Source organism: Grammomys surdaster, unplaced genomic scaffold, assembly GCF_004785775.1.
Source record: "Grammomys surdaster isolate TR1022 unplaced genomic scaffold, NIH_TR_1.0 126906, whole genome shotgun sequence".
NCBI lineage: Eukaryota > Metazoa > Chordata > Mammalia > Rodentia > Muridae > Grammomys > Grammomys surdaster.
In genome coordinates this window covers 3,277,526-3,301,678 of record NW_021621692.1, presented here as the reverse complement: position 1 = coordinate 3,301,678, position 24,153 = coordinate 3,277,526, and the positions used below count along the sequence as shown (strand labels likewise).

At 42.4% G+C, this 24,153-nt stretch overlaps 1 protein-coding gene across 2 annotated transcripts in view; it reads right to left on the bottom strand.

Annotated features, from left to right (window-relative positions):
* Map2k6 (mitogen-activated protein kinase kinase 6) overlaps positions 1–24,153 on the bottom strand; it is a 124,018-nt gene that overhangs the window by 10,423 nt on the left and 89,442 nt on the right. For both annotated transcript variants that reach the window (XM_028761260.1, XM_028761261.1), the window contains exons 3-10: positions 17,301–17,349; positions 16,459–16,572; positions 14,669–14,788; positions 14,299–14,415; positions 12,968–13,019; positions 9,726–9,853; positions 8,198–8,275; positions 6,653–6,792 (exon numbers count right to left, since the gene is read on the bottom strand). In XM_028761260.1, the coding sequence (XP_028617093.1) occupies positions 6,653–6,792; positions 8,198–8,275; positions 9,726–9,853; positions 12,968–13,019; positions 14,299–14,415; positions 14,669–14,788; positions 16,459–16,572; positions 17,301–17,349 (798 nt within the window). The remainder of the gene's footprint in view (positions 1–6,652; positions 6,793–8,197; positions 8,276–9,725; positions 9,854–12,967; positions 13,020–14,298; positions 14,416–14,668; positions 14,789–16,458; positions 16,573–17,300; positions 17,350–24,153) is intronic.

Sequence of the window (24,153 nt, the reverse complement as noted above, 5' to 3'; positions counted from 1 at the left end):
AGAGAGAGAGAGAGAGAGAGAGAGAGAGAGAGAGAGAGAGAGAGAGAAAGAAAGCAAAGTAAGACTATTCGTTAAATGAGTATAATGGATATAGCCTATTCTCCCCATCTTTTAAATCATAAACACTTCAAAAGAGGCTCTAAGAATAGTGAAATACCCAAGATAAAGTTGGGGTGGAAGCAAATTTTCCATGTTTAGTAGAAAATGCTTGAAACGCAATATAAAATAACAACCTTGGAGTCCAAAGGTAGGCCACTTTCCTCTTGGATGGAAGTCTGGCTTTTGAATGTTCGAGTGGCTTGTCATTTTTCAAGTGTGCAATTAGCTTACTTCTCTCATCCCCCTTCCAGATGCCACAACACAGGCTCCTGACCATGGCTGACACTACAAACCCGATCCACACTGTCTTGAGAATTGCTAACTTGAAGTTCGTGCTGACCGGGAGTTTTCTGCCTATTTGAGCTCTCCCTGATCATTTCCAAGAAGGGTTCTTTGGTGCAGTCCACAGAATAAAAACACAGCATGCCTCTGAAACCATACATTTGTCAAAAGATAAATAAATACCTACTGCCCCTTTTACTTTCCTGTTCTGAACAAACAGATTGTGCTAAATAGACTGTTTGATTTTAGCTACTCTGAGTCAGACAGTATTGACATCTGGACAAGACTTCAACACACTTGGGTACAGCACCAGGCGAGCCGGCTGGGCACTGAGATTCCAAAGTCGGCCTGGAGGGAATGCAAACATAAGTCTAACGATTTTAGCAGCAGGCAGCTTATTCTAGTGACTTTCCTGTGTCAACACATGTGAAAAGATTAGAGAGAAAACTACTGGGCCAGTGAGCAGGTTCAGTACATAAAGTGTTCACCATAAGCATGAAGACCCAAGATTCATCCCCAAAACCCACATAAAAAGCCAAGAGCAGCAGCACACATTTCTAATCTTAGCACTGGGGAGGCAGAGATAGAAAGGTCCTTGGGCTTCATGGCCAGGCAGCCTAGTTGAATAAAAGACCCTGCCTCAAAACAGGAGGTGGTTATACCCCAGAAATGTTGCCTGAGGTTGACCTTGGATCCCCTCACATGCACACACACCATCTATATGCCCACAAAACCACACACAGCATGTGTGTACGGACACCTATATATACTCAAACACATGCAATATGTGTGTGTGTATACATACATGTATATGTATATATATATATATATATATGCATTATATTGTATATATATTATGTGTATTCTATAGAGATATGTGTGTATGTACATGCAGGACTGTGTGTGTATGTATGTGTGTGTAGGTAGGTATGTGTGTTTGTATGTATATGTAGGACTGTGTGTATATAGGTAGGTATGTGTGTTTGTATGTATATGTAGGACTGTGTGTGTGTATGTATGTGTGTTTGTATGTATGTGTAGGACTGTATATGTGTATATATGTAGGTGCATGTGTTTATATGTATGTGTAGGACTGTTTGTGTAGATGTATGTGTTTGTATGAATATGTAAGACTTCCCTCTCATATATATACATACATGTATATATATGAGGGAGAGAGAGAGAGATTGATTCTGAATCCTGAAGAAGTAGGCTCTAATGCCAGAGAAGGAATGGACTTGCCACTGAGAGCCAGAGCAAGCAGGCAAAGAGAGCCAGTTTCCTTCTTCCATGTCCTTTACATGGGCTGCCACCAGAAGGTATGGCCCAAATTACATATATAGGCATATATATATATATATATATATATATATATATATATATATAATGTGTTTCTATGTATATATAAATTTATATTCATTCATTCTTACTAGTTCTGTTTCTATAAAGAACCCTAATTGTTCAATAGGGAGGGGTGTGTGTGTGTGTGTGTGTGTGTGTGTATGAATAGAACTGAGAGAATGAATCAGTTCTGTTCATGTAGAGAACCCTGATTAATACAGTAGGGTGTTTTGTCTCTGTGTGTGTGTGTGTATGTATAAATGTGTGTAGGCATGTCTTGGAGGGGGAGGTCATGTTGTAAAAAGGACCATGAGAGGAGAAGCATCTAATGGGGAGGGAGGGAAGGAGACCATGTGACATGGAGGCAGAAGAGAGCTCCTGTTGGGAGTGAATTGACCAGCAGAGGTAGGATAATGCAGAAGGGAACTGGGGAAGGAAACACTAAGATCAACGCCCACAACAAAACCAAGTACTCTGTGTGTTAAAGACTGTAAAGAAGGAAGAAACAGATCAACATCTCTTTCATCTCGGTACTTGTGAGAAATAAGTGCCCTCACTTCCCTTCCTTCATCCAAGGTGCTATTTGCTCTGATGCTACTGAAGAAAAAGAGAAAGAAAACCACTCAGTACCTAGCACTCCAGGCTCGAGTAGACTGGGCACCATGATGTCACATTTCCTGAGAACCCCCCCGCCTCACAGAAGGCCTTTTCCTCTGTGTCTGCTGCTGTGTGTGTTCCCAACCAATGCTTCAGTGTGCGGATGAGACTCCTCTGCTGCTATCTGTTGCACTTCAGACTTTTCCTGCCTTTTAATTCTTTAACTGACAGCAAAGACAAACCCAACCACGACTTCCAGGCCATCTGTACCACTTCTGAAATCCACAATCTCTGCTTGTCCCAAAGATCTAGGGCCACTGGGAAAGGTCCAGAAGACTATAGCCGGATTGAGCTGGATCCGTTTAACGAAAATGCACCAGCAGGACAGCTTTGTGATTAGGACATAGAACCAGTAAGTGCTGGGGACAAAAAGTAGGCTTCCTTCAGGGATAAGCACGTTGAGAGTTCTTTCCACTCCACCAAGCTTGGTTCTAAATTCTCAATAGTAAAGCAAATGAAATGATACTGGTCCTAGGCATGGAATGGACTCACACAGTAATATAAATGAAAAATAAAATTTTATCTATTGTGGTGGTTTGAATATGCTTGGCTTAGGGAGTGGCACTATTAGGAGGTGTGGCCTTGTTAGAGTAGGTGTGGCCTTGTGGTAGGAAATCAGTCACTGTGGGCTCTAAGACCCTCATCCTAGCTGCCTGGAAGTCAGTCTTCTCCTAGCAGCCTTCAGATGAAGATGTAGAACTCTCAGCTCCTCCTGTACCATGCCTGCTTGAATGTTGCCATGTTCCTACTTTGATGATAATGGACTGAACCTTTGAATGTGTAAGCCAGCCCCAATTAATTGTTGTCCTTATAAGAGTTGTCTTGGTCATGGTGTCTGTTCACAGCAGTAAGACCCTAACTAAGACATCTATATAAAGGTCCAAGGCACTCATAATATATAAAAGGTGTGTGTATGTGGCAGGTGGGGGTCAGGGGTTGGGGGAGTCACTGCAAAAACTCAGATAGTTTCAACCCAATGTTATGTTCATTCTCAGTATCACAGCAAACACTGTGGTGGCTTATAGTAGAGTAGGAGAAAGCATTACTGACCAAGCAACTACAGATGGTCCTGCTGTCATAAAGTCCAACCAAGGATACACGAGGATGCTCTCAGAACTGCCAAACTGGCTCTATTCTGGTGTTACCCAATCTCCACAATGACAAAGAAAAATCCCTCCTTTACATTTAATTCCTTAGAATCCAATTCCAAAACAAGCAATACTGAACACTCTGAGGAGATCTATGGGGCCAGACCCAGTGGTTACTCTCACAGAGGATCCAGGTTTAATTCCCAGCACCCACATGGTAGGGCACAACAGCCTGTAAACATAATTTTGAAGGATCTGATACCCTCTTCTGGCTCCCATGGGCTTCTGCACACACATATGACATACAAACATACACTCAGGTACACATGCATACCCATAAAAAATAATGAATAAATAAATAAATAAATAAATCCAACCTTCTGTAACTTCTAAAAGGATCTGTCCTTTGACAGCTTCTATGCCGACATATTTTTAATGAACTTCACAAAGGAGACAAGCTACTATGTTGTATGCAAATGAAGTGACTTAGAGATATCAGTATTTCCAGACTTCTACCAGTTACAGGAAAGCCACAACTTGTCAATAGCCCAAAATATTTACATAAATAAACTATGGTATCTGGGGCTAAAATTCAGAGAAAAGGATCAGGAAAAGGCATTCCCAGAGGAACAGCCATGAGGAGTCTGAGAGTCATGGGAGAGGTAGATACAGCATGGTCATTATAGAAAGACCAATAACACAGGTACCTGGACTCTCCCCACATATACATTAAAATTAGAACATGTTCATCTCTCAAAGTCTTGTTTTTTGTATACTGGGGATAGAACTCAGAGCCTCAAACACGCTGGGCAGTTGCTCTACTCACCTCCGCCCCAACATTATTTTAATAAATATTTGTAAAACGTTTCAATGTTTTAATTCTTTGAAGAAAAAAAAATACCGAATAAGAGAGAGAGAGAGAGCAAAAAGCAGTTTGATACAGGAAAATAACTGAATGATGTTAGCCCTTGCATCTGAGAAGCATTCCAGAAGGCTCAGCAGCTGAAGGCAGGTTCACAGAATTGACAGCTAATCCCGAGTTCTCACCACATGCGGAGAGATTTCATGGGAAGTTCGCTAAGGTTGCAAACTTCTGGAGAAATGCCTATGCTGACGGTAGGGCTCAGGGGTCAGCACTTGGGAAAACTTGGCCACAGACTGACCAGTGAATGAAGAAGGAGAGCAGAGAGTGAGGTACGTGCATTCACACCAGGAAACTGAGCTCAAAATTATTCACACCTGCCGCCTTCTTCCCAAAGCTTCATGAAATACCCAGAATACTTGGCGAAGGGCTCTGGGAAGAGAAGAACAATAGAAAGGGAAGCTTGAAGACACTTCCTTACACAGGATCCTCTCCTGTACTTTTGGGAGTCCACCATGCACCGTGACTCACGGCTTTTCCTACGTGACCTTTAAACACTTGAGGATAAAAGGGGGGAAAAGTGAAACAAAATAAAAAACACGAACGGTCAAGTTTTTTAATCCAAAATGCAAAATCGTGACCCAATTTCAACGTGGCAGACCACACAAACCCCTTCGCCCACACAAATCACTCTAGGAAAACCGGAGGCACTTCAGGAGACCGGAGAGGGGTGGGCACATTTTTCCTAAAGACGCCCCGAAGAGGGGAGGGCACATTTTTATTAAAGACGCCCAACAACACTGTCCTAGAGCCCAGTACACTAGCTCTCTCTGGTCTTTCAGCCAAAATGAAAACTCAGAATAAGCCACCATGGTAGACTTGTAAAACACTAAGGGAAAGCACCAGGATGGGGATGCGGGTGGGGTGAGCACCAGGTACCAGTCCAGGGGGGCCTCGGGGGCCTTCCCAGGTCTAGGTCAATCCACAGTGGCAAGTATGGTCGGGAATGGCTCCCTCCAAGAGGCACATTTGGTACCAGAGCCAGCTCTGACCCACCCACTCCCTCTCAGCTTCCATCTACGTTCACAGGATAGCCATCTAAACTAACTGGATTCCACTTTGGGCTGTACTCTGGACAGCCTCCTCCCAACTGCATCCCGGCTGCCGCTACCATCACGCTATGACGCTAAGCATCATGGCCATCTTCTAGACAGAAATCATGTGAGTATCTGGGAGGTGTTAGGTCCTCTTTTATCCCCTCCAGACTATACTGGTCATTTCCTTCTCTCTCCGTGCTGCAACCCTCTTTGGATTTGTCTCCAAACCCCAAGAAGTACCTATTATGCCCACGCGGGCAAGCGGATCCACATTCAACATGGGTTCTGCAGAAGGCAAAGCTCTGCAGGACTTGTAAGCATCCAGGAAACATTCCTGAATGTCGCACAATCTTCTCAATCCCAATGAATCTTTACATCTATCCCCCATGCTTAGCCTTCTAGTAGGGCTTGCTAAACTTTGTCTCTACGCCGTAATCAATATCCAACTCCTTACAGCTGTTTCTGGAATAAACTAACCTGATAGAACATGACTTAAAAAAGAAACGGTTTATCTCAGCTCACAAGTCAAGACAGTGGGAACTTAAACCTTGTCACACCACATTCACCGTCAAGCACAGAGAGAAACGAACGCATGCGCACTTCGAGTATGTAGCTCCATTTCTCGCTCGTACAGTCCGGGAGCCAAACCCAGGGAATGGCATCATTGCCTTTTAGGCTCGATCCTTTCATATCAGTTAACATAATCAAAACAATCCCCCACAGATTGCCCACAGGCCAACTTGGTCTAAACAACCGAGATTGCGTGAAGGTGAAAGTTAAACTAACTGGCCATCACAAGGTCTTGGAGAGGTCTTTCTTGCTTTGGTGATACAATGCGGTACAATCCTTGTGACGGGAACACCTCTCCTTCCTGACTCACCTTAGTTAGGGAAATGCCTCTCATGGCCTCAGCTCAGGAGTTATTTCCTCCAAAACAAAACAAAACAAAAAATCCCATCTGGATTTGCATCCTCCAAATACTTATGACTATCACTCCACCTGGTCTTGCCAATCACAGTGCTTTCAAATAAACATTGGTTTGGGTGAGTTTCCGTACTAGCCTTGCTCCTGGGAGTAGAGGCAAGGGCTAGGTTCTGCAGCACAGAGGACGTGCTCCATGGATGCTTCTGGAATGAGCGTATGTGATGGATCATAGTCCACGGAGGAGAGTCATGAGAGCGACTTGTCGTCTTTGGCATAGATCTGCGGGTGCAGGGTTCTCTTACCACTGTGAGGTAAAGTCAACAAAGTCCGCGGAGAACTTGTCTGCTGGGAGCTGTGGAGAGGGCTCTTCTACCACCTGTTTTAGCTGCTGGAAGGGCGTTCCCCAAGAATCATAGGGAAACCGAAGGATGGCCAGCTCAATCTAAAAGGAGGGAAAGGGGGGGCAACCACTTAATAAATGCTCACTAGGAAGCAGTTGTGTTTTTGTTGGTTTGTTTTAAGGAGGACGAGATGAAGCTCAAGTATGATGAGGGAAGAAAAACAAGCTAATAACCCGTTCTCACAAAATCTTAGAGCTAGCTACATTTTTAAATATTGTCTTACCAGTGACGGATATTTAAAGCTAACTAAATAAATGAGTCCCTTGATAACACCCGGACCTATTTCATAAAAACTTATCAGCCAAGAGCATTGAAGTTCAACACAGGAAACAACCAGTTTTTCAAGTATCTGGCCAGAATAGGAATGCTTAAAGACTTTGGCAGCACTGTGCCTCTGCTGCCACCTACAGGCCTCTTGGTGAAATGGAAAAATTAAAAAAAAAAAAAAAGTTACCCAGGACCAAATGACTGATCTTTTTTTGGACTTGAGTAAAGGCCACTGTGCTGTTACAGAATCACATGTTTTCTGGGCAGGGACATGGAACAACTCACTGGATATAATCAGCTGCTGGTCCTGGTCAGTAGCCAGGACCACAGTGGGTAATTCCAGACCTCAGAGATATACTAAAAGTGTACAGTCACAGAGGCTACAGATAAGGCACTGGCTGTGTGGCCATAGGACCGTGCTTGGGAAAGTACACTATCCATTATCGTGTTCTGAGGATAGGTCTAACTTCAACATCCAAAACTTCCACCGTGAAAATGGTGCAGAACTTGGGACATTGCCTAGCTAGCAGAGTGCTTGCATAGCAGCCCTGAATCCAGGGGTCCATCCATAGCATGGTAGCAAACCAAGCATGGTGGTACGTGCCTGCAATCCTAGGACTTTGGGATCGGGGACAAGAGGATCAGAAGTTCAAGGCCAACCTGAGCTACATATAGATTTTGCCGCCAACCCTGGGCTGCATGAGATCTGGTCTCAAATATTAAAATCAAGTAGACAATCTAGTACATTTGGCCTATCAGGGCCCACACACATTAGCATGGGGGTGGGGGAGGGGTTGCTTTTTTGTTTTGTTTTGTTCGTTTTGTTGTCCTGGTTTTTGTAACCTAAGCTTCTTGTCTTGATCCTAATCCTTTAAACTACAAAAATTCTATTAACCCCTTTTCTATCAGAAAGATCGTCAGTGAGAATACATGAGTTCTTGAAGGTCACATGACTAGTAAAAGTCAGAAAAGGGGGAAGATTTAGACTGCCAGATCTCACTGTACGGTTTCCACTGTACAGTACTGCAAACAATCAGTCCTGGAAAATGACCTGCCATCTCAGACAGGAAAGGGTGCCTAAGTGTGATATCAAGAACATTTGCTTCTGGGTCCCCAAAGCCCACCCCATCCAGGTTTGCACTCAGAACCTCGTAGCCCACAATGATGATCATAGGTTACCATGGTGATGCCCAGACTCCAAATGTCAGACTTCACACTGTACCCCTTCTGGTTGAGCTCAGGATTTATTCGTTCAGGCTGGAAAGGAGACAGACAGCTAAGAAACAGAAAGACAACTGCAATGCCATGTAGCTCAATAAAGACTCGGCACCACTTGCCATATGAGTTATTCAACTCTGTTAACATACCTCCCGGGACAAAAGACTGGCTAATCACAAGCTATGAAATGTCTCCACAGGGCTTTCCTTTTTTATATTGGTCTTTTCTTAGAAGCAGGAATGAATTCAGATACCCCATAACAAAGTTTAATTGCCTTAAGAGGAACAAGGGTACATATTCAAAAGCCCTTCTATTAAAATTATCCTTTTGTGAGCTCAAAACTCACAAAAGCCTGCAGAAGTTCATAGCTACCGTCTGATGTTAAGAGACCTTGGGGATTTTACTCAAACATAGACGAGAAGTTTTCAATCCCAAACGCAAGTCCCTTCCAAGATAAATGTGTTCCTCCAGTTGGGCGTTCTGTGATGACGACCAGAACTGCCTTGTGCTTTGTGTGGGTCATTTAAGTTCCCCATGGTCTTCTGTCCTTGGTGATCAAGCAAATACTCAAGTACAAGTCAGTGTGTAAAACTGAGTGCCAGTGCCCAGTACTTACATGCATTTTCAAATTAATATGCCCCTTCGAGTTAATTCTGAAAGGCAATACATATGCTATGGTTTGTATCTTTGTGTCATCCCAAAATGCACATTTTAAAACCATATCACATGGGAGCTGGGGAGATGGCTCAGCAGTTAAGAGCATCAACTGCTCTTCCAGAGGTCCTGAGTTCAATTCCCAGCAACCACATGGCGGCTCATGATCATCTGTAATGGGATCCGATGCCCTCTTCTGGTGTGTCTGAAGATAGCTACATGTACTCATAGATAAAGTCAATTTTAAAAAAAGAAAGAAAAACCTTATCCCATCTGTGACCGTAACAGGAAGTCTTATCTCTATAAGATGACTGTGGATTTGGAATAAGTTCCTCATGAATGGGGTTAGTACCCTCATAAAAGAAGCCTTGGAGAGATCCCCTGCTGCCTCGAGCACTTGAGGACCCAACCAGGAGCCTCATATAAGGCAGAGAAGCAGGCCCTCACCACAGCCTGTGTCTTTCAATATCTTGCTCTTGGACTTCCCAGAGTAAAAACTTCATTTAAAAAAAAAATGTGTTCTGTAAGGTGCCCAGTTTATGGTATTTTGTTACATCAACCTCAAAGGATGTCGATAATACTTGGAGCAAGTGACAATGATTTCTGACATAAGAAAGACCTTTAAGAAAATGACACAAGGCAGAATTTTTCTCAAATCTGAGGCTCATCCCAATTCTCCATCATTGGCACGCATTTCTTATTTTCTTGCCTGATTTTGCATGCAGGTGCACGTCTCAGACATTCATGCGCATGCAGGCATGTGCACTCACGCACGCACGCATGCACGCAATCACGCACGCACGCACGCACGTACACGCTACATGCTGGTACTTACAGCCATGTATGGTTTGCAACCGGCATCGATCGTTTTAGCAACAGAGTCGACCAGGTAGCCACTGATTCCAAAGTCACACATCTTTACTTGGCCCAGTGTGTTAATGAGCACGTTAGAAGGCTTGACATCTGAACGAAAGAATGGGAGAGTTACTTCTTCACCACTAGAGGGCCCTAGACTCTCCGCTTGCCTTGCAGGGCTGTCTTTGCCAAGGTGCCCAAACACAAATGTCACCACTGACCCAAATACCACACAGCTGCACGCAGTGTGTTCCTCTCCAGTTGGGTTTTTAATTCTTCATGCTTTGTCTATGTCTTTTAGGACTGTGAATCTCAAAATTGGAAAACCTGTCTCCTCTGTTTATCTTATTTCATTGCTTCCGTATGTGGTATAAGAATTTTAAAAAGAAAAAAAAAATACTATTACCAAACCAAAGTGATCTATGAGGTGATAAGTGAACCATTCAGGTTAGCAAAACATAACCCACCCACTGACAAGCCCCAAGAGATGAACTCTGTTGCTCTCTAGTGGTGATGAAACAAGAAAGGCCACTTCACAGGAGCCCTCTGAGACTCTTTCTACAAATGAATAAAAAGAATGGGTTTATTCTAAAGTTAGTTCTTCAGCCGGACATGACAGCACAGGCCTGCAATCCCAGCACTTGGGAGGCAGAGACAGGTGGATTTCTGAGTTCAAGGCCAGCCTGGTCTACAGAGTGAGTCCCAGGCCAGCCAGGGCTACACAGAGAAACCCTGTCTCAAAAAACAAACAAACAAACAAACAAACAAACAAACAAACAGGCAGGAGGATCCTTTAGCTACATAGCAAACTGAGCACATCCTGGGCTAAAAGAAATCCTGTCTCATAAAAATAAAATAATAATATATTTTTAAGTTATCCCCTTACTATTTTTCTCTTAAACTCGATGGCATGCCAAACATCATTTTATTATCTCCATAGCTTTGTACATGCTCTAACTAAAAAATAATATTTCAATATTTTGAAATGACGTCTGCACCTACAGATAATTGTTCTTGTCTCTGTCTCACTTCCTGCTTATGCCCCAGGCTCTTATTTTTCCCCAGCTTTACTGCTACCAAGTAATGCTTGCAAAGGCAGGTACACGGTACAGGGCAACTTACATCATAGCCATGTTCACGGTTTAAGAATTAAGCAAGCACACTCCTTGGTACCCAGACCTCTATTAATTCCCTCAAAAACATACTATATGTACAAAGTGCAAGCTATCCCTGTCTAGAACCTTCCAGCAATAATGAACTCCTCTTTTTTTCTTGATACTACTTCCATTTATGGTACTTTCCTAGTTCCAGGATGTTTGGTTAAAGTTTTTCTGGTTATCCCTTTATCGAGAATCCCTACGTAGAATTTTTACAGGATGGATTTTCCTAAATGACTCTTAGGTCTTCTTAGTGTTACTAAAAGCATCTATACTGAAGGTGACTTTAGAAGCTACAGAGATGCCTCAGGAGCTAGAGAACCTGCTGTTCTTCTAGAGGACCCAAGCTCAGCCCCCAACAACCATATCAGGCAGAGGACAAGTCTGTAACTCTAGTACCAGGAGTTCCAACGCCCTCTTCTGGCCTCTGTGGGAACTGCACTAATGTGGCATAGACACATATATACATAAACACACATAGACTCCTAAAAACAAAACTGAAAAGAATGATTGTATGAGATAAATGGATAGAAAAGGGTGGGTGAATAGATTAAATTGATGAGGAACTGAATGGAGATGTAACAGACCTGAGGGTGGCTGGCATACACACACACACACACACACACACACACACACACACACACACTGTGCAAACATGAGGGACCTGAGTTTAATTCCTAGAACCCACATTAAAAGCTAGCCATGGTCATGCACACCACTGGCCCAGTTCTATGGGGAGATAGGAGAATCACTGGAGTTTGCTTGCTGCTTCTGTGGGAGATCCTGTCTCAAAGAAATAAGGCAGGGAGTGACAGAGCAAGAACCTGACATCCTCTATGTGTGTGAACGGTGAGCACACCCACATACATGTGTGCGTGAGAAAGACACACACACACATGCACACACGGACATATGCATGCACTCACACAAATAAAAATAAATAAAAATTAAGAGCTAACAGGAGAAGAGGAAGGGTAAGGAAAAGGAAACAAAAAACAAACAAATAAAAAAAGAGATAAAGTCATTGTTTTCCCTCTCCCTACAGCCTGGAAATGCTCTGCTTTGTTCTGGAGATTTCCACACTACACCCACACAGACACATCTGGGGATCTTGTGAAGATACAGGTTCTGATTCCTCATGTGACTATGCTTTTCTAATCACCTCCTCCTGCTGGAGATCCAGTACAAGCTGGGGCTTTCTCCCAGGTGCTTTCAAGTTCTCAATGCTATCCATAGCTCTCCTTGGTGAGTTTCTATTCAATTTAGATATAATACAAAATTCATTTGTTCTTATATTCTCACCCAAGGTAAAGAATGGCCATGGGGGGGCTGGAGAGATGGCTCAGCGGTTAAGAGCACTGACTGCTCTTCCAGAGGTCCTGAGTTCAATTCCCAGCAACCACATGGTGGCTCACAACCATCCGTAATGGGGTCTGATGCCCTCTTCTGGTGTATCTGATCACAGCAACTGTGTACTCACATTCATAAAATAAATAAATCTTTAAAAAAAAAAAAAGAATGGCCATGGCTTGCTTACAGCCTAAATCTTATAAATGTCTTCCAAAAGCCCATGTGCTATACAGGCTTAGTCCCCAGCTTAGCCCTACTGGGTGAGGCTAAAACCTCCAGGTGGGACTTGGAGGGATGTTTTAGATCACTGGAAACAGCCCTTGAAGAGGATTGTGGGATGCTTGTCACATCATCTCTATTTCTTTCCTGGCTATAAGGTGATTGAACTTCCTCTCTCCAACATGGTCCCACTATCTTGCATCACCTCACCACTGGCCAAAAAAAGCAACAAGACTAGTAAACCCCAGACTGATCCAAAATAAACTTTCCTCTTCATCAGTTGATTGTGTCAAGTGATTTGTTACAGTAATAGAAAAGTAACACAAGTACTTACATTTTTTTTTCTCCAATCCCAAAGGAAAACCCTTTAGGTCTTCTGCCTAACTCATTCCCCACCCCCATATGCTCAGGGAAGAGTGGGAGAGGAAAGGAGATCCCAGGAAAAGGAACCCAACTTAGCAAAAGCAGCTGCCAAGACTTCTCTACACATGCTTACCTCGATGGATAACTGAGAGCTTACTGTGTAAATGTTCTAATGCTTTTACAATCTGCAAGAGAAACAGAGTCGAATTATTGAGCCCCTCACTGGAAAGAAGCTGAATGCTAAGTGTATTCAATTTTATTAACACTCCCTGCTTAAAGTTGCTGAATGAGTGATTAGTAGTGACCCTCATGGGGAAAACAATAGGAAGTTACCTAAATTGGACACCTCCACCAAGGAGGATTGTATCTTAGAAAGGATTCAATTGTAAGATTGTATCTTAAGGCAGCTCCTTCAGCTCTGTTAACCATCATTTTCCTCCACCTTCCTGAACCTCAGTAGCCGTTAAGGTTGCCTTGTCTTCTAATTCCTTTTACACCTTAGTGTTAAGAAAACATTAGGGCCGGAGTGGTGGCTCAGCAGTTAAGAGCACTCACTGACTGCTCTTCCAGAGGTCCTGAGTTCAATTCCCAGCAACCACATGGTGGCACACAACCATCTGTAATGGAATCCGATGCCCTCCTGTGGTATGTCTGAGAACAGCTACAGTGTATTCACATATATAAAACAAATAAATCTTTAAAAAAGAAAGGGAGGAAAAAAGGAAAACATTAAAAACTCTACAAGAAAGAAAACATTAAAAGCTCTACAACTGAGTTGAACTAAAGTATGTCTGAGTACAATGTACAAGTGATAGGTGTGGTGGTAAGTTTTAATGGTCAGTGTGACACAATCTAGAATCACTTTGAAGGAGAGGCTAAATAGAGCAAACTAGTGGGCTTGAGATCAAGTTTGTCTTGTCTGTGGATGATTGTCTTGATTCTGGCCATTCAAGTGGGAAGAGCCTGCCCACTGTGGGCGGTGCCATTCTCTAGGTATAAGATGGTAGATTGCACAGGAATAGAGAAAGCAAAACACATGCATTAAATCAGTGCTCTATGCCCTTAACTATGGATGTAATATGACTAGCCTCATGCCTTGACTTCTCTATAATGCTGGTCTGTAACCTGGAATTGTGAGCTAAATAAACCCTTTTTACCTAGGTTGCTTTTGTCAGGGTCTTCTTGTTGTTGTTGTTGTTTTGTGTTTAGTTTGTTTTGGGTTGTGTGTGTGTGTGTGTGTGTGTTTTGTTTTATCAAAGCCAGAGAACAAAAAGCATGGTTTATCAAACCAGGTCAATGGCTGCATGTACAGCACAGAAACTGGTTAAAAAAAAAAAAGGCATTTGCTCAGCCTCCCACTGACACAGTACCCAACAGATAGGTGTTAGATGGCAGTTATTAGGCAAAGACACAAAGCCTGGACTTCTCCCATTCTCGAGTAGGTGGAGTTCATGATATACTCACAGAAACTGCTATCTTTCCTAAGATATCCTCTGGAATTGTTTGGCCTTTATCAATAACTTGTTTGTAGAATTTATCTAGTGATGTATCCATGAGCTCCATGCAGATCCACACATCGCCCTGGAGACCAATAAGTCCAAGGGTTATCAATGAGGAGGGAACGGAAAAAAGAAAAAATAACCAACAATTTTCCCAAAGGGCTAATTCTTGTTTGAGCTTTTGGAAGAAAGGGATGGTTTCTCCTCAAGATTTGAACCCATTTAAAAGCAAACAAGATTTTTTCCAAAGAGCAGCCCACCCTGCAGTGAGCCTATGAGATCAGAGACTCTTACATCGTTGTTCTCCTTGGACATTGACCTGAAGAATCACCTACCTCCCGGAAGAGTGCACCATAGAAGGTCACGGTAAATGGACAGTCCACTGTCCTCATGGAAACATCCAGATCCATCAGTAGCCGTTTCTGCTCCTGGCTATTAACTGTGGCCCGTATCCGCTGAATGGAAACACATATCAAACAACATATGGTTACTACTCTGAGGAAGAGTCACCTGAAAAAGCAGGGACCCACCAAAGCCCCATCCTAACAACAGAATCAAACCTCACACTGTTTGCAGAAACCTACCCATTGCATCTCTAAACACTAGCTGTTTGAACAAATGAAAAAATAACAAAGATGGTTGACCATTTGACTTCCTGACCAGCCCCTTCTTAGAAGCAAAGATGCAGTATAGACCAGAGAATGGGAAAGCATTTCAAAGCAGCAAAACCAACCTGGTTTAATGTCTATGTCTGTTCAACGCAGAACATGATACCCTTGATTACTCTCTGCTTACCTGGGTCCCAAAAGTTTAAAAAAAGAGATCAGCCAGGACTAGAGAGACAGATCAGCAGTTAAGAGCACTGGCTGCTCTCCCAGCGGACCCAGGTTCAATTCCCAGCACCCACATGGCCGCTCACAACTGTCTGTTACTCTAGTTCCAGGGGATCTGATGACCTCTTCTGGCCTTTGTAGGCACTGCAGACACATGGTGTCTATACATGCAGTCAGGCACACACACATGTGTGCACATACAATAAAGATAAATAAATCTTTAAAAGAAAAATAAAATAGCAGTAAAGGTGAAGATCCCCACCTTGGGGGACCCTTGAAGTACTGTAGCTATAGTCACCCTTGAAGTATGACTTAGAAACTCATTCTGGGATGAATTTGGATGACAAAAGGCACAGATGATTGTGTTAATAACATAAAATGCTGTCATTTGGACACACAGCTTCCTACATTAATAGGTCACCCCTAGACTACACAGAATCCACTTAAGCCACTTAAGCTGACTCCAAACTTCTGCCCATAGCTCGAAATCTACATAATCAGTGATAAATACATTCAACCCTTCTTTCCCTACAAATATAGACAATCTTCTTTCTCAGTTTTTGTTTCTTGATTTTCAAGGGTTAGTTCTTTTAACCAACACAATATGCCATTAAAGAGCCTTTTGTTTAGAACCTGATTTTATAAAAACAACAACAGAATAATAACACTTCAATATAGCCAAGGAAACTTTCTTTGGATGGGTATCAGATGAGGTTTTTAAAGTACTATAAATCATTTTAAGGGTAATTAGTTACACAGTAGTAGGAGCTAGAGAGATGTCTCAGGGGTGAAGAGCACAAACTGTGCTTGTAGAAAACCAGAATTCAGTTCCTGGACTGTAAATCAAGTGGTTCCCAATTGCCGATAATTCCAGCTCCAGGGAATCTAAAGCCCTCTTCTGCCCTGCAAGTGTACCTGTACCCATGAGCACATAGTCTCAGTCTCTCTCTCTCTCTCTCTCTCTCTCTCTCTCTCTCTCTCTCTCTCTCTCTCTCTTTCCTTTCCTTTCCTTTCCTTTCCTTTCCTTTCCTTTCCTTTCCTTTCCTTTCCTTTCTTTAAAAACTAAAAGGAGGAGACAAGGAAGACTTAGAAAATAAATATAAAGTTGATATGACTCAGGTCAACAGATCACCTTCCTGAAAGTTCAAGATCCACAAAAAAAAAAAAAAGAGTACTTTTTTTTATTCTATTGCGGGTTGTTTTCCTTCTGCAAAAAAAGAGCCAGTTCACAGTCGAGATGGGCAAACACAAACACTGAAGAAATAAGACGTTTTGTGGAATGTCAACTCTACCTTCACCGCCATGATCTGCCCGCTGGGCACGTGACGCATCTTCTCCACCACACCGTACGCACCTCGTCCCAGCTCCACTATAGGCTCCAGGTCATCTGCCTTCACCTCAAAGTTCTGCAAGGAGGAAAGGTCGTCACACAAGGGGAAGGTGAGTACTAAACAGGGCACCAAGTAGGCTACCCTTTATCCATTTTCTTCAGGTGTCCTTGGTGTGATAGCTCAGCCACAAGTCCTCTAAACATGTCAAGGTGCCACTCAAAGCCAGAAGAGCACCAGGAAATGTTCAGGATCCCATGGTAGACAACCTGTTTGTCCTCAGTGATAGACACAAAGTCACCCAACTCACCTTTTTTTTTTTCTTTTTTCTTTTTTCCAAGACAGGGTTTCTCTGGCTGTCCTGGAACTCACTCTGTAGACCAGGCTGGCCTCAAACTCAGAAATCCGCCTGCCTCTGCTTCCCAAGTGCTGGGATTACAGGCGTGCGCCACCACCGCCCGGCTCCATCTCACGTTTCAAACTGTGCCTCTGAATCTATCTACACTGTAGCTATTTAGACTCTCTGACTGGCTAATAGCGACGAGACCTGTGTGGCTTTGAGAAGCATCGTCGCAAGAGAAGCATCTATTGCTCTCAGATGCCTTCCTTGGGAAGCACAATCACTTGATTACAATTCACAATTCAAAATACCAAAAGCTCCAGGAGTCAGATCCCTTTTAATTTAAAACCCTTTTTTAACCTGTCCCCTGACATTCTGCCACAGGAAACCGACTTTTCGGTGTCCAGTGGGGAAGCGTGCATAAGAAGAGATCAAAGGGCCAATCGTACTGCATGACTTTTCTTACCTGGTTTCCAATAGATATACAAGCCTTGGAGTCTAAATCCCGAGGTGGCCTAAGAAAGATAAGGGATAAAAGAAGCAGCGTGAGGTATTTGGTCAACTGTGTCCTTCCCACATAGGTCAGCTGATCGATTTGCTCAAAGGAAACGGGTCCAGGTCTGAGTTCAAGGCCAAACAGAGGGACAACAGGAAGAAGGCGGGGCTTGAAACAAAATACATTGGGTTTCACTCACACCCTCTCTCTGAGTATCTGACTCTTCTTTAACATGGAATACATATACTTAGTGGGGTAGGGATGAGTATTAATTGAGATACTCCAAGCAAAACCCTACAGTAAATGTTCAATAAATGTACAGCCATGAAGTGTCACACAGAACAAAGCTTTTGAAATCATGGCTTCTGACCCCATGTGCTGTATAACTCTGCTTGTTACAGAAAAAAAAAAAATGACACCAGGGAAAGCTTTCTGAACAACCAAAAGTCAATTGAAAAATCAAAGCCGTCATGAAATGGATTGGTTCCTGGTGGCACTCACCCGTGTTGCATGGGGTGGCCTCTCTGCAGCCTCAGTTCTGAGCACACAACACGCATCCTGTCCGTAACACGTGCTGTCACATGCCACGACCCGTCAATGAACACTGCCTAAAGGACCCCGGATGCAATTACAGACTACTATGTATGATTGCTGATGTGATTCCACTAGGCACACAAACCTCTCTGCTTCATAATGGTTCCGTGATGGGAAATAAGGCTTTAATACCATCTTACAAACATCCCTTAGTGTTTAAGTATCCGAGTGGTATGCATTGTATTGTATTTCTCTCATTTTGAAAACTGCTGTTTGACATGTTGACTTAAGTTTCATAAAACAATTGTTAAGTGTATTTTGACCTGGGATTTGGACAGAATTTCAAACAATGTCTGAAATGGCCCTAACTATACTCTTGCTGTTTTGCGATACATACTTATAGCAAGTGGCATTCTCGGTATAGACAGTTACGAGATAAAAAACACTGATCAACTCAGAGAAACACGGAAGACACCCTACATAATACAGTATCAAATATTCAGCCACAACTCAATTGTTTATGTAAAGACAAGCAAACACATCTATTTCTAATGTGCAAATTGGCTTTAATCATGTATGAATGGCTAAGTTATACATACGCCAAGGAATTACTTTAAAATGAAGTTATTTAGGATTTAGCATCAGTACATGTCTGACACATATTCCTCTTCAGAACCTATTACATGAGGTTGTATTTTAAAATTTGTTGACGAAAAAACAGATTATGAGTGGAAAAAAACATACATAGCTCTGGTATAGACAATAATGCTTTGGTGATACACTTCGAACCCTTTCATTCATTCAAGAGTATCAACATGTTCAATTATTTTTACCCTTTGTTTTCATAATTGTTTTTTAAAATAAACTAGAATGTTGTCTTGTTAACTTACAAAATTCACAAAGAACAAGAACTCCAAAATACTGTCATCCCCTCCCTGCTTCATTGGGTGACCAAAAGGTCTAAGGAGGACAAGTGACTTGTTCCCAACTACGGAGAACTCAGGCCTCCTGACTACCATCTCAGCATACTTTCGCATCTACAGGCCCAAGTCCAGTGACATTTCTTCTGTACATAGGGAACATTCTATTCCGGGATTGTCTCAGGAGCCAGAGGTTTGCTGACTTTGTGTTTCCATGGTCTCCTCCTGGGCATTGCTTTTTATTATCTGTGCGCTGGGTTGGTAGAAATCAGCTGAAGAGAACAGTGTTTGGCTCTGGCTGGGTACCTCATCGGAAACTGAGAAAGGTACCTTCTCAAAATAAAGGCACCAAAAGTAAGAGATGCAAAGACGCATGTGCTTCACATGATCAAGCAAACAGAACAAGAGGCAGATGCAGACAGGGGATGACGCACTATCCTTACAAAGAACAAGTGGCCTAGCAATTCACATCTCCTTGGATGCTCATTCATGCCAGAACTGTCTGCAGAAAGGAAAATGGGGAGTGGGTGGGGGGAGAAAAGATGAAAGGGAGAGAGTAAGGGTCACTCGCCACCCTAGTCAGATGGAGCTGTGGATTTGACAAGCCTACTGTCATCCGAGCAGAGAGCATAGATTCAGGAATCACTTAGATCAGATTGGCCTGTGAGCATGCCAGTGGAGAACTATCTCAATTAGGAATTAACTTAGGAGGGCCCAGCCCACCATGGGCGGTGCCATTCCTATTCATATAGACCTGGGTTATATAAGATAGCTAGCTAAGCATGAGCTGTGGCTGAGCCAGAGACTGAGCCAGAGAACAGAGTTCCTCTATAATTTCTGCATTCAAGTCCCTGGTTCAGTTCTTATCCTGACTTCTCTCAGTGACAGGCCATGACCTGGAAGTATAATCCAAATAAATCCTTTCCTCCCCTAAGAGCATGTATCACACAGGAACCGAAAGACAATCGAGACACTTGCTGAATGTTCATTTTCTCCTTGTGTATTATGGTTTTATCTATTCTGCTGAAACCAAATACACAAATAAATGACGAAGGTGAGGAGAAATGAAGAAATGGAAAGATAAATGTGACTGTCAACCTGACTTTCAGGGCAAGCCCTCCCTTCCTTCAAACATCATTTCAGCTTGACACTGAAATGAGACAGACTGAGAGAGGAGAGAAGACGACTGAAGTGTTGTCCATATGTCATGATGCCCACGTGTGTCCTGTTTCCAAGCAGGCAATTTGTCTTCAGAAAAGCCTTCCAGAAGAATCGAGCTTCCACATTTCTCATTCTTCTTTCAGATTTATTTGTATTTTTGTATCTTGTTTTGTTTTGTTTTGTTTTTCGAGACGGTTTCTCTGTGTAGCCCTGGCTGTCCTGGAACTCACTCTGTAGATCAGGCTGGCCTCAATCTCAGAAATCCGCCTACCTCTGCCTCCCAAGTGCTGGGATTACAGGCGTGCGCCACCACTGCCTAGCTATTTGTATTTTTTTAAAGTCATGTGTATGTATGTGTACATCTGTGTGTGGGTATGCACACATGACTGTAGGTGTCTACTGAGGCAAGGAGAGGGCATCAGATCCCCTGGGACTGGAATTACAGGTGGTTGTGAGCCACCCAACATGTGCACTGAGAACAAAATTCAGGTCCTCTGCAAGAGAAGTAAGCACTCATACCTATGGAATTTCTCTACCCCCTAGTTTCTCATTCTTAAAATAGTCAAAGCTGTTTTTGCTTAGTTTTTACAATTTGTTTGCACTAATTATAATAGCCCTTAAAAAGGAAGACAAATGTAACTTGACTAACAATAAGTGAGTAATAATAAAATCTTTGACAACTTTCCTTGGTAAGGTTATGGAGGAAAAAGAAAGGTCACTAAATATTTGTGCTACCTCTATTTTCTTGCCAACCAGTGAGATCACTGGATAGGACCTCTTCCAGATCAAATCTTCTATTTGAAACCGTGGCTTACAAAGCACAGCTTATGGCCCAGCTATGAAAGAATTTCATATACTTAATGATTCCACAATATTCTATAACCAACAAAGAATATACAATTAATGCCACCATGGCCCATTTCAGCCCAGAAGACTTACTCTCTAGCTTTCCCAAATGCTTGCTGCCCCTGACTCTGATCTCTGCTTATATTTCACGGCAACGTCATAGGGCATGGTGCCATTTTCTAAAAGAAGAAAAATGCACACCAGGAAAGTTTGGTGATTTTATGAAGAAACATAATTGATGACTACACTAAATATAAAACTCCTGTCACCCGATCCTCAGCCTTGGCAGAAGGAGAAGGAAGAGAGACAGAAGTTAAAAAGCTGTATAAAGTGCTTTACCCTTCCATGATTCCTATGGAAATCAGACTGAGTCAAGGGACGGGTTCCCAACACTCAGGCTTCTAATGAAAATGACTAATCCACCCAAGCCTCGGGCCTCTGGGTTCATCAGGTCTGCCAAAAGCATCAAAGGATGGGGCCAAGCCTGGCGGCTCAGGGTGAATTAGCTGACACTGTGCCCTAACTAACCCCCTGTCCAGGGTTGAACATATTCATTTGCCTGAGGTGGCCACAGTTAGCCACAGGAGGCTAAAACCATGGGTGGATATTCTTGTCGATTATTCAGTATTTTATTCCTCTGGGGAAAGAACCAAACTTAGCAGAAAATTTATTCCCTGGAAGGCTAAAGGTACTCCAAAGGTTGCTTAAGGCAGGTAATTCATGTTAACACCAGTGATGGCCTAGTTTGATAATTATTTATTTATCTACAACTGTATACAAAGAACCAGCTCGTTGGTAACTGTTACATGTACTATTCATTTATTTTATTAAACACCTGCCTGCTATGCAGGTAATCAGCTCACTGGTTACGTTTGCATGTATTGTTTGTTTGTTTTATTGAGTACCCACCTGAGTCGGGAACACTGATATAAAACAGCTTCTTTACCTTTTGTGATAGGTGCTGTGTCTCCACTTCAGTGGGAAGAATTAACATCAAAAGGCATAAAATGATTTAAGATTCTTCAATAAAAGAACCCATACACACACATGTATAAGAGAACCCAGAGCTATACCATGATAATTCTCACTGCAGAGGTCAAAGATTCTCATCTACTAACCAAGAACTGTTAGGTCTGATCTCACATAGAGCTAAGAAAATCGCTGAGCCTCCAGTATCCCTGGCTTTATGTGCCAGCTTGTATGCCTAAAAGCTATGCCGTCAAACGAAACAATTTGCAATGACCTTTCACGGAGCAGCTATTATGACAGATGAGTGTTTCTAATCTCGATAATGATCTTCTCATTTGGTCCTAATCTTTTCAAGAAGAAACTTAAGTTTGCGGCAACAAGGAATCCTGCCTAAACTAAGGTATTGACCTGGAGAAGCTTAAAGCCCAAACATGAAACCATGCTGAAGGACTTTGAACACAGCACTTAACCCTTGAATAGTCTGTTTCACTTCCCAAATGAATAAGAAAAATTCCCTGACACACATACCAAGTGATTTGTCAAGGTTAAATGAACTGCCAATTATTAGCCTAGAGTTGAATTTGAGCTAGTTACTACCAGTCAAGAAAGGTGACAGCTCAGAAACCAGAAGCAAAGACAGTGACTTGAGAATGAGAATGCCATAAATCCACACAGGGTGAGCTAAGGAATGGCACTCCAGGCTCTCTGTTCTACCCCAGCCTGTCTCTATTCAATATCAGATCTGCCTAGAAAATGACAAAATGCAGAAGCTCTACGTTTGGAGGTAAATTTAAGCCTCAGTATTAATAAGACTCTAGGGGCAAAAATGCTAAAGCCCATCAAAACAATGTTCTCCAGTGTACGCAGTGGAACAAAGCCAGATGTTGAAAGTATGCTCTACTCCAAGAAGAAACAGACTAGAAACCACTTCTGTCCTTGGGTTCTAGCCTTCTTCTCTACACCTAGGAATGCTTTCAAAATCCATAACATACAGAAAATTGGCAAACATTAGAAAAGAGTAAAAAAATAAAAGATTTAAAGAAAAGGATTATAAAGCAGCTAAGTGGTTGATACGTGTGTATATGTATGTATACATATATGTGTGTATATATATATATATATATATATACATATATATATATGTGTGTGTGCGTGCATATATATGTGTGTGTGTGTGTGTTCTAAAGTCAAGCCTCACATGCTAGGCAAGTATCTTTTTTTTTAAGATTTTTTTTTTTATTTATATAAGTCCACTGCAGGTGTCTTCAGACACACACCAGAAGAGTGCATCGAATCACATTCCTGTTGGTTGTGAGCCACTATATGGTTGCTGGGAATTGAACTCAGGACCTCTAGCAGAGCAGTCAGTGCTCTTAACCACCGAGCCATCTCTCCAGCCCAGCTAGCTAGGCACGTATCTTAACACTGAATTACATGCTCAACTCAATATCAGACTATAGGTTTAGGAGCTGGCCATGGTAGTACACACCTTTAATCCTAACACTATAGGGGTAGAGGCAGTTGGATCTTTATAACTTTAAAGCCAACCTAGTCTACATAGCAAGTTCTGGCCAGCTAGGGTTGCAAGTGAAAGTCTATCTCAGAATAAAAGAAAAGGCAAAGACTATATCTTCTGGAGAACATATTTTAAGAGGGTTGAAAACAACATTGAGAACAAAAAAGCAATCAAATAAATTGTGTTAAGGAAGTCAACAAATCTGCTGGGCCTGGTGGTGCACACGTTTAATCCCAACACACAGGAAGCAGATGAAAGATCTAAATATCTAGAGAAAAGTATCACGTTCCTGCACTAGCAGCTCAGTGGAAAAGAGAGATCAACTCTGCCTCAGTTGACTTCTAGAATAAATTTAACTCCTAAGAAAATGTCAGCCAGTGTCTTCGTGAACAAGGACAAGGTTATTCTAAAGCTAACAAGAAAAGACAAGACTCTTTCAAGGGCTAACAGAACTTTGGAATACATGTTTGTGAGTGTGTATGTGTGTGTGTGTGTGTGTGTGTGTGTAGACATATATGTGTATATATGCTACAAAAGCTTAAAAAAATTAATTTTCAGAAAGAGCAAAGTAGGAGGAACCACATTCCCTATGATCATAGTAAGATAGTGTGAGCCCAGAGGAAGAACAGACCCAAAAGTCAAGAGAGTAGAATAGAAAATCCAGAAATAGCTTAATTACTATTAGACAAAGTAAAATGGCAATTCAACAGGGAAGGGACAGTTCACAGCAAACTGAACTACATCAACTGGAAATGTGTCAACAGAAACAAACCATAACCCCTCAGTGCAACAGACAGTGTACTAAACCTTAGCTCCAAGTGGACCTTAGGCTGCAGGGTAAAGGTAAATCTTCTAAGCAGGATCATTGAGAATCCTC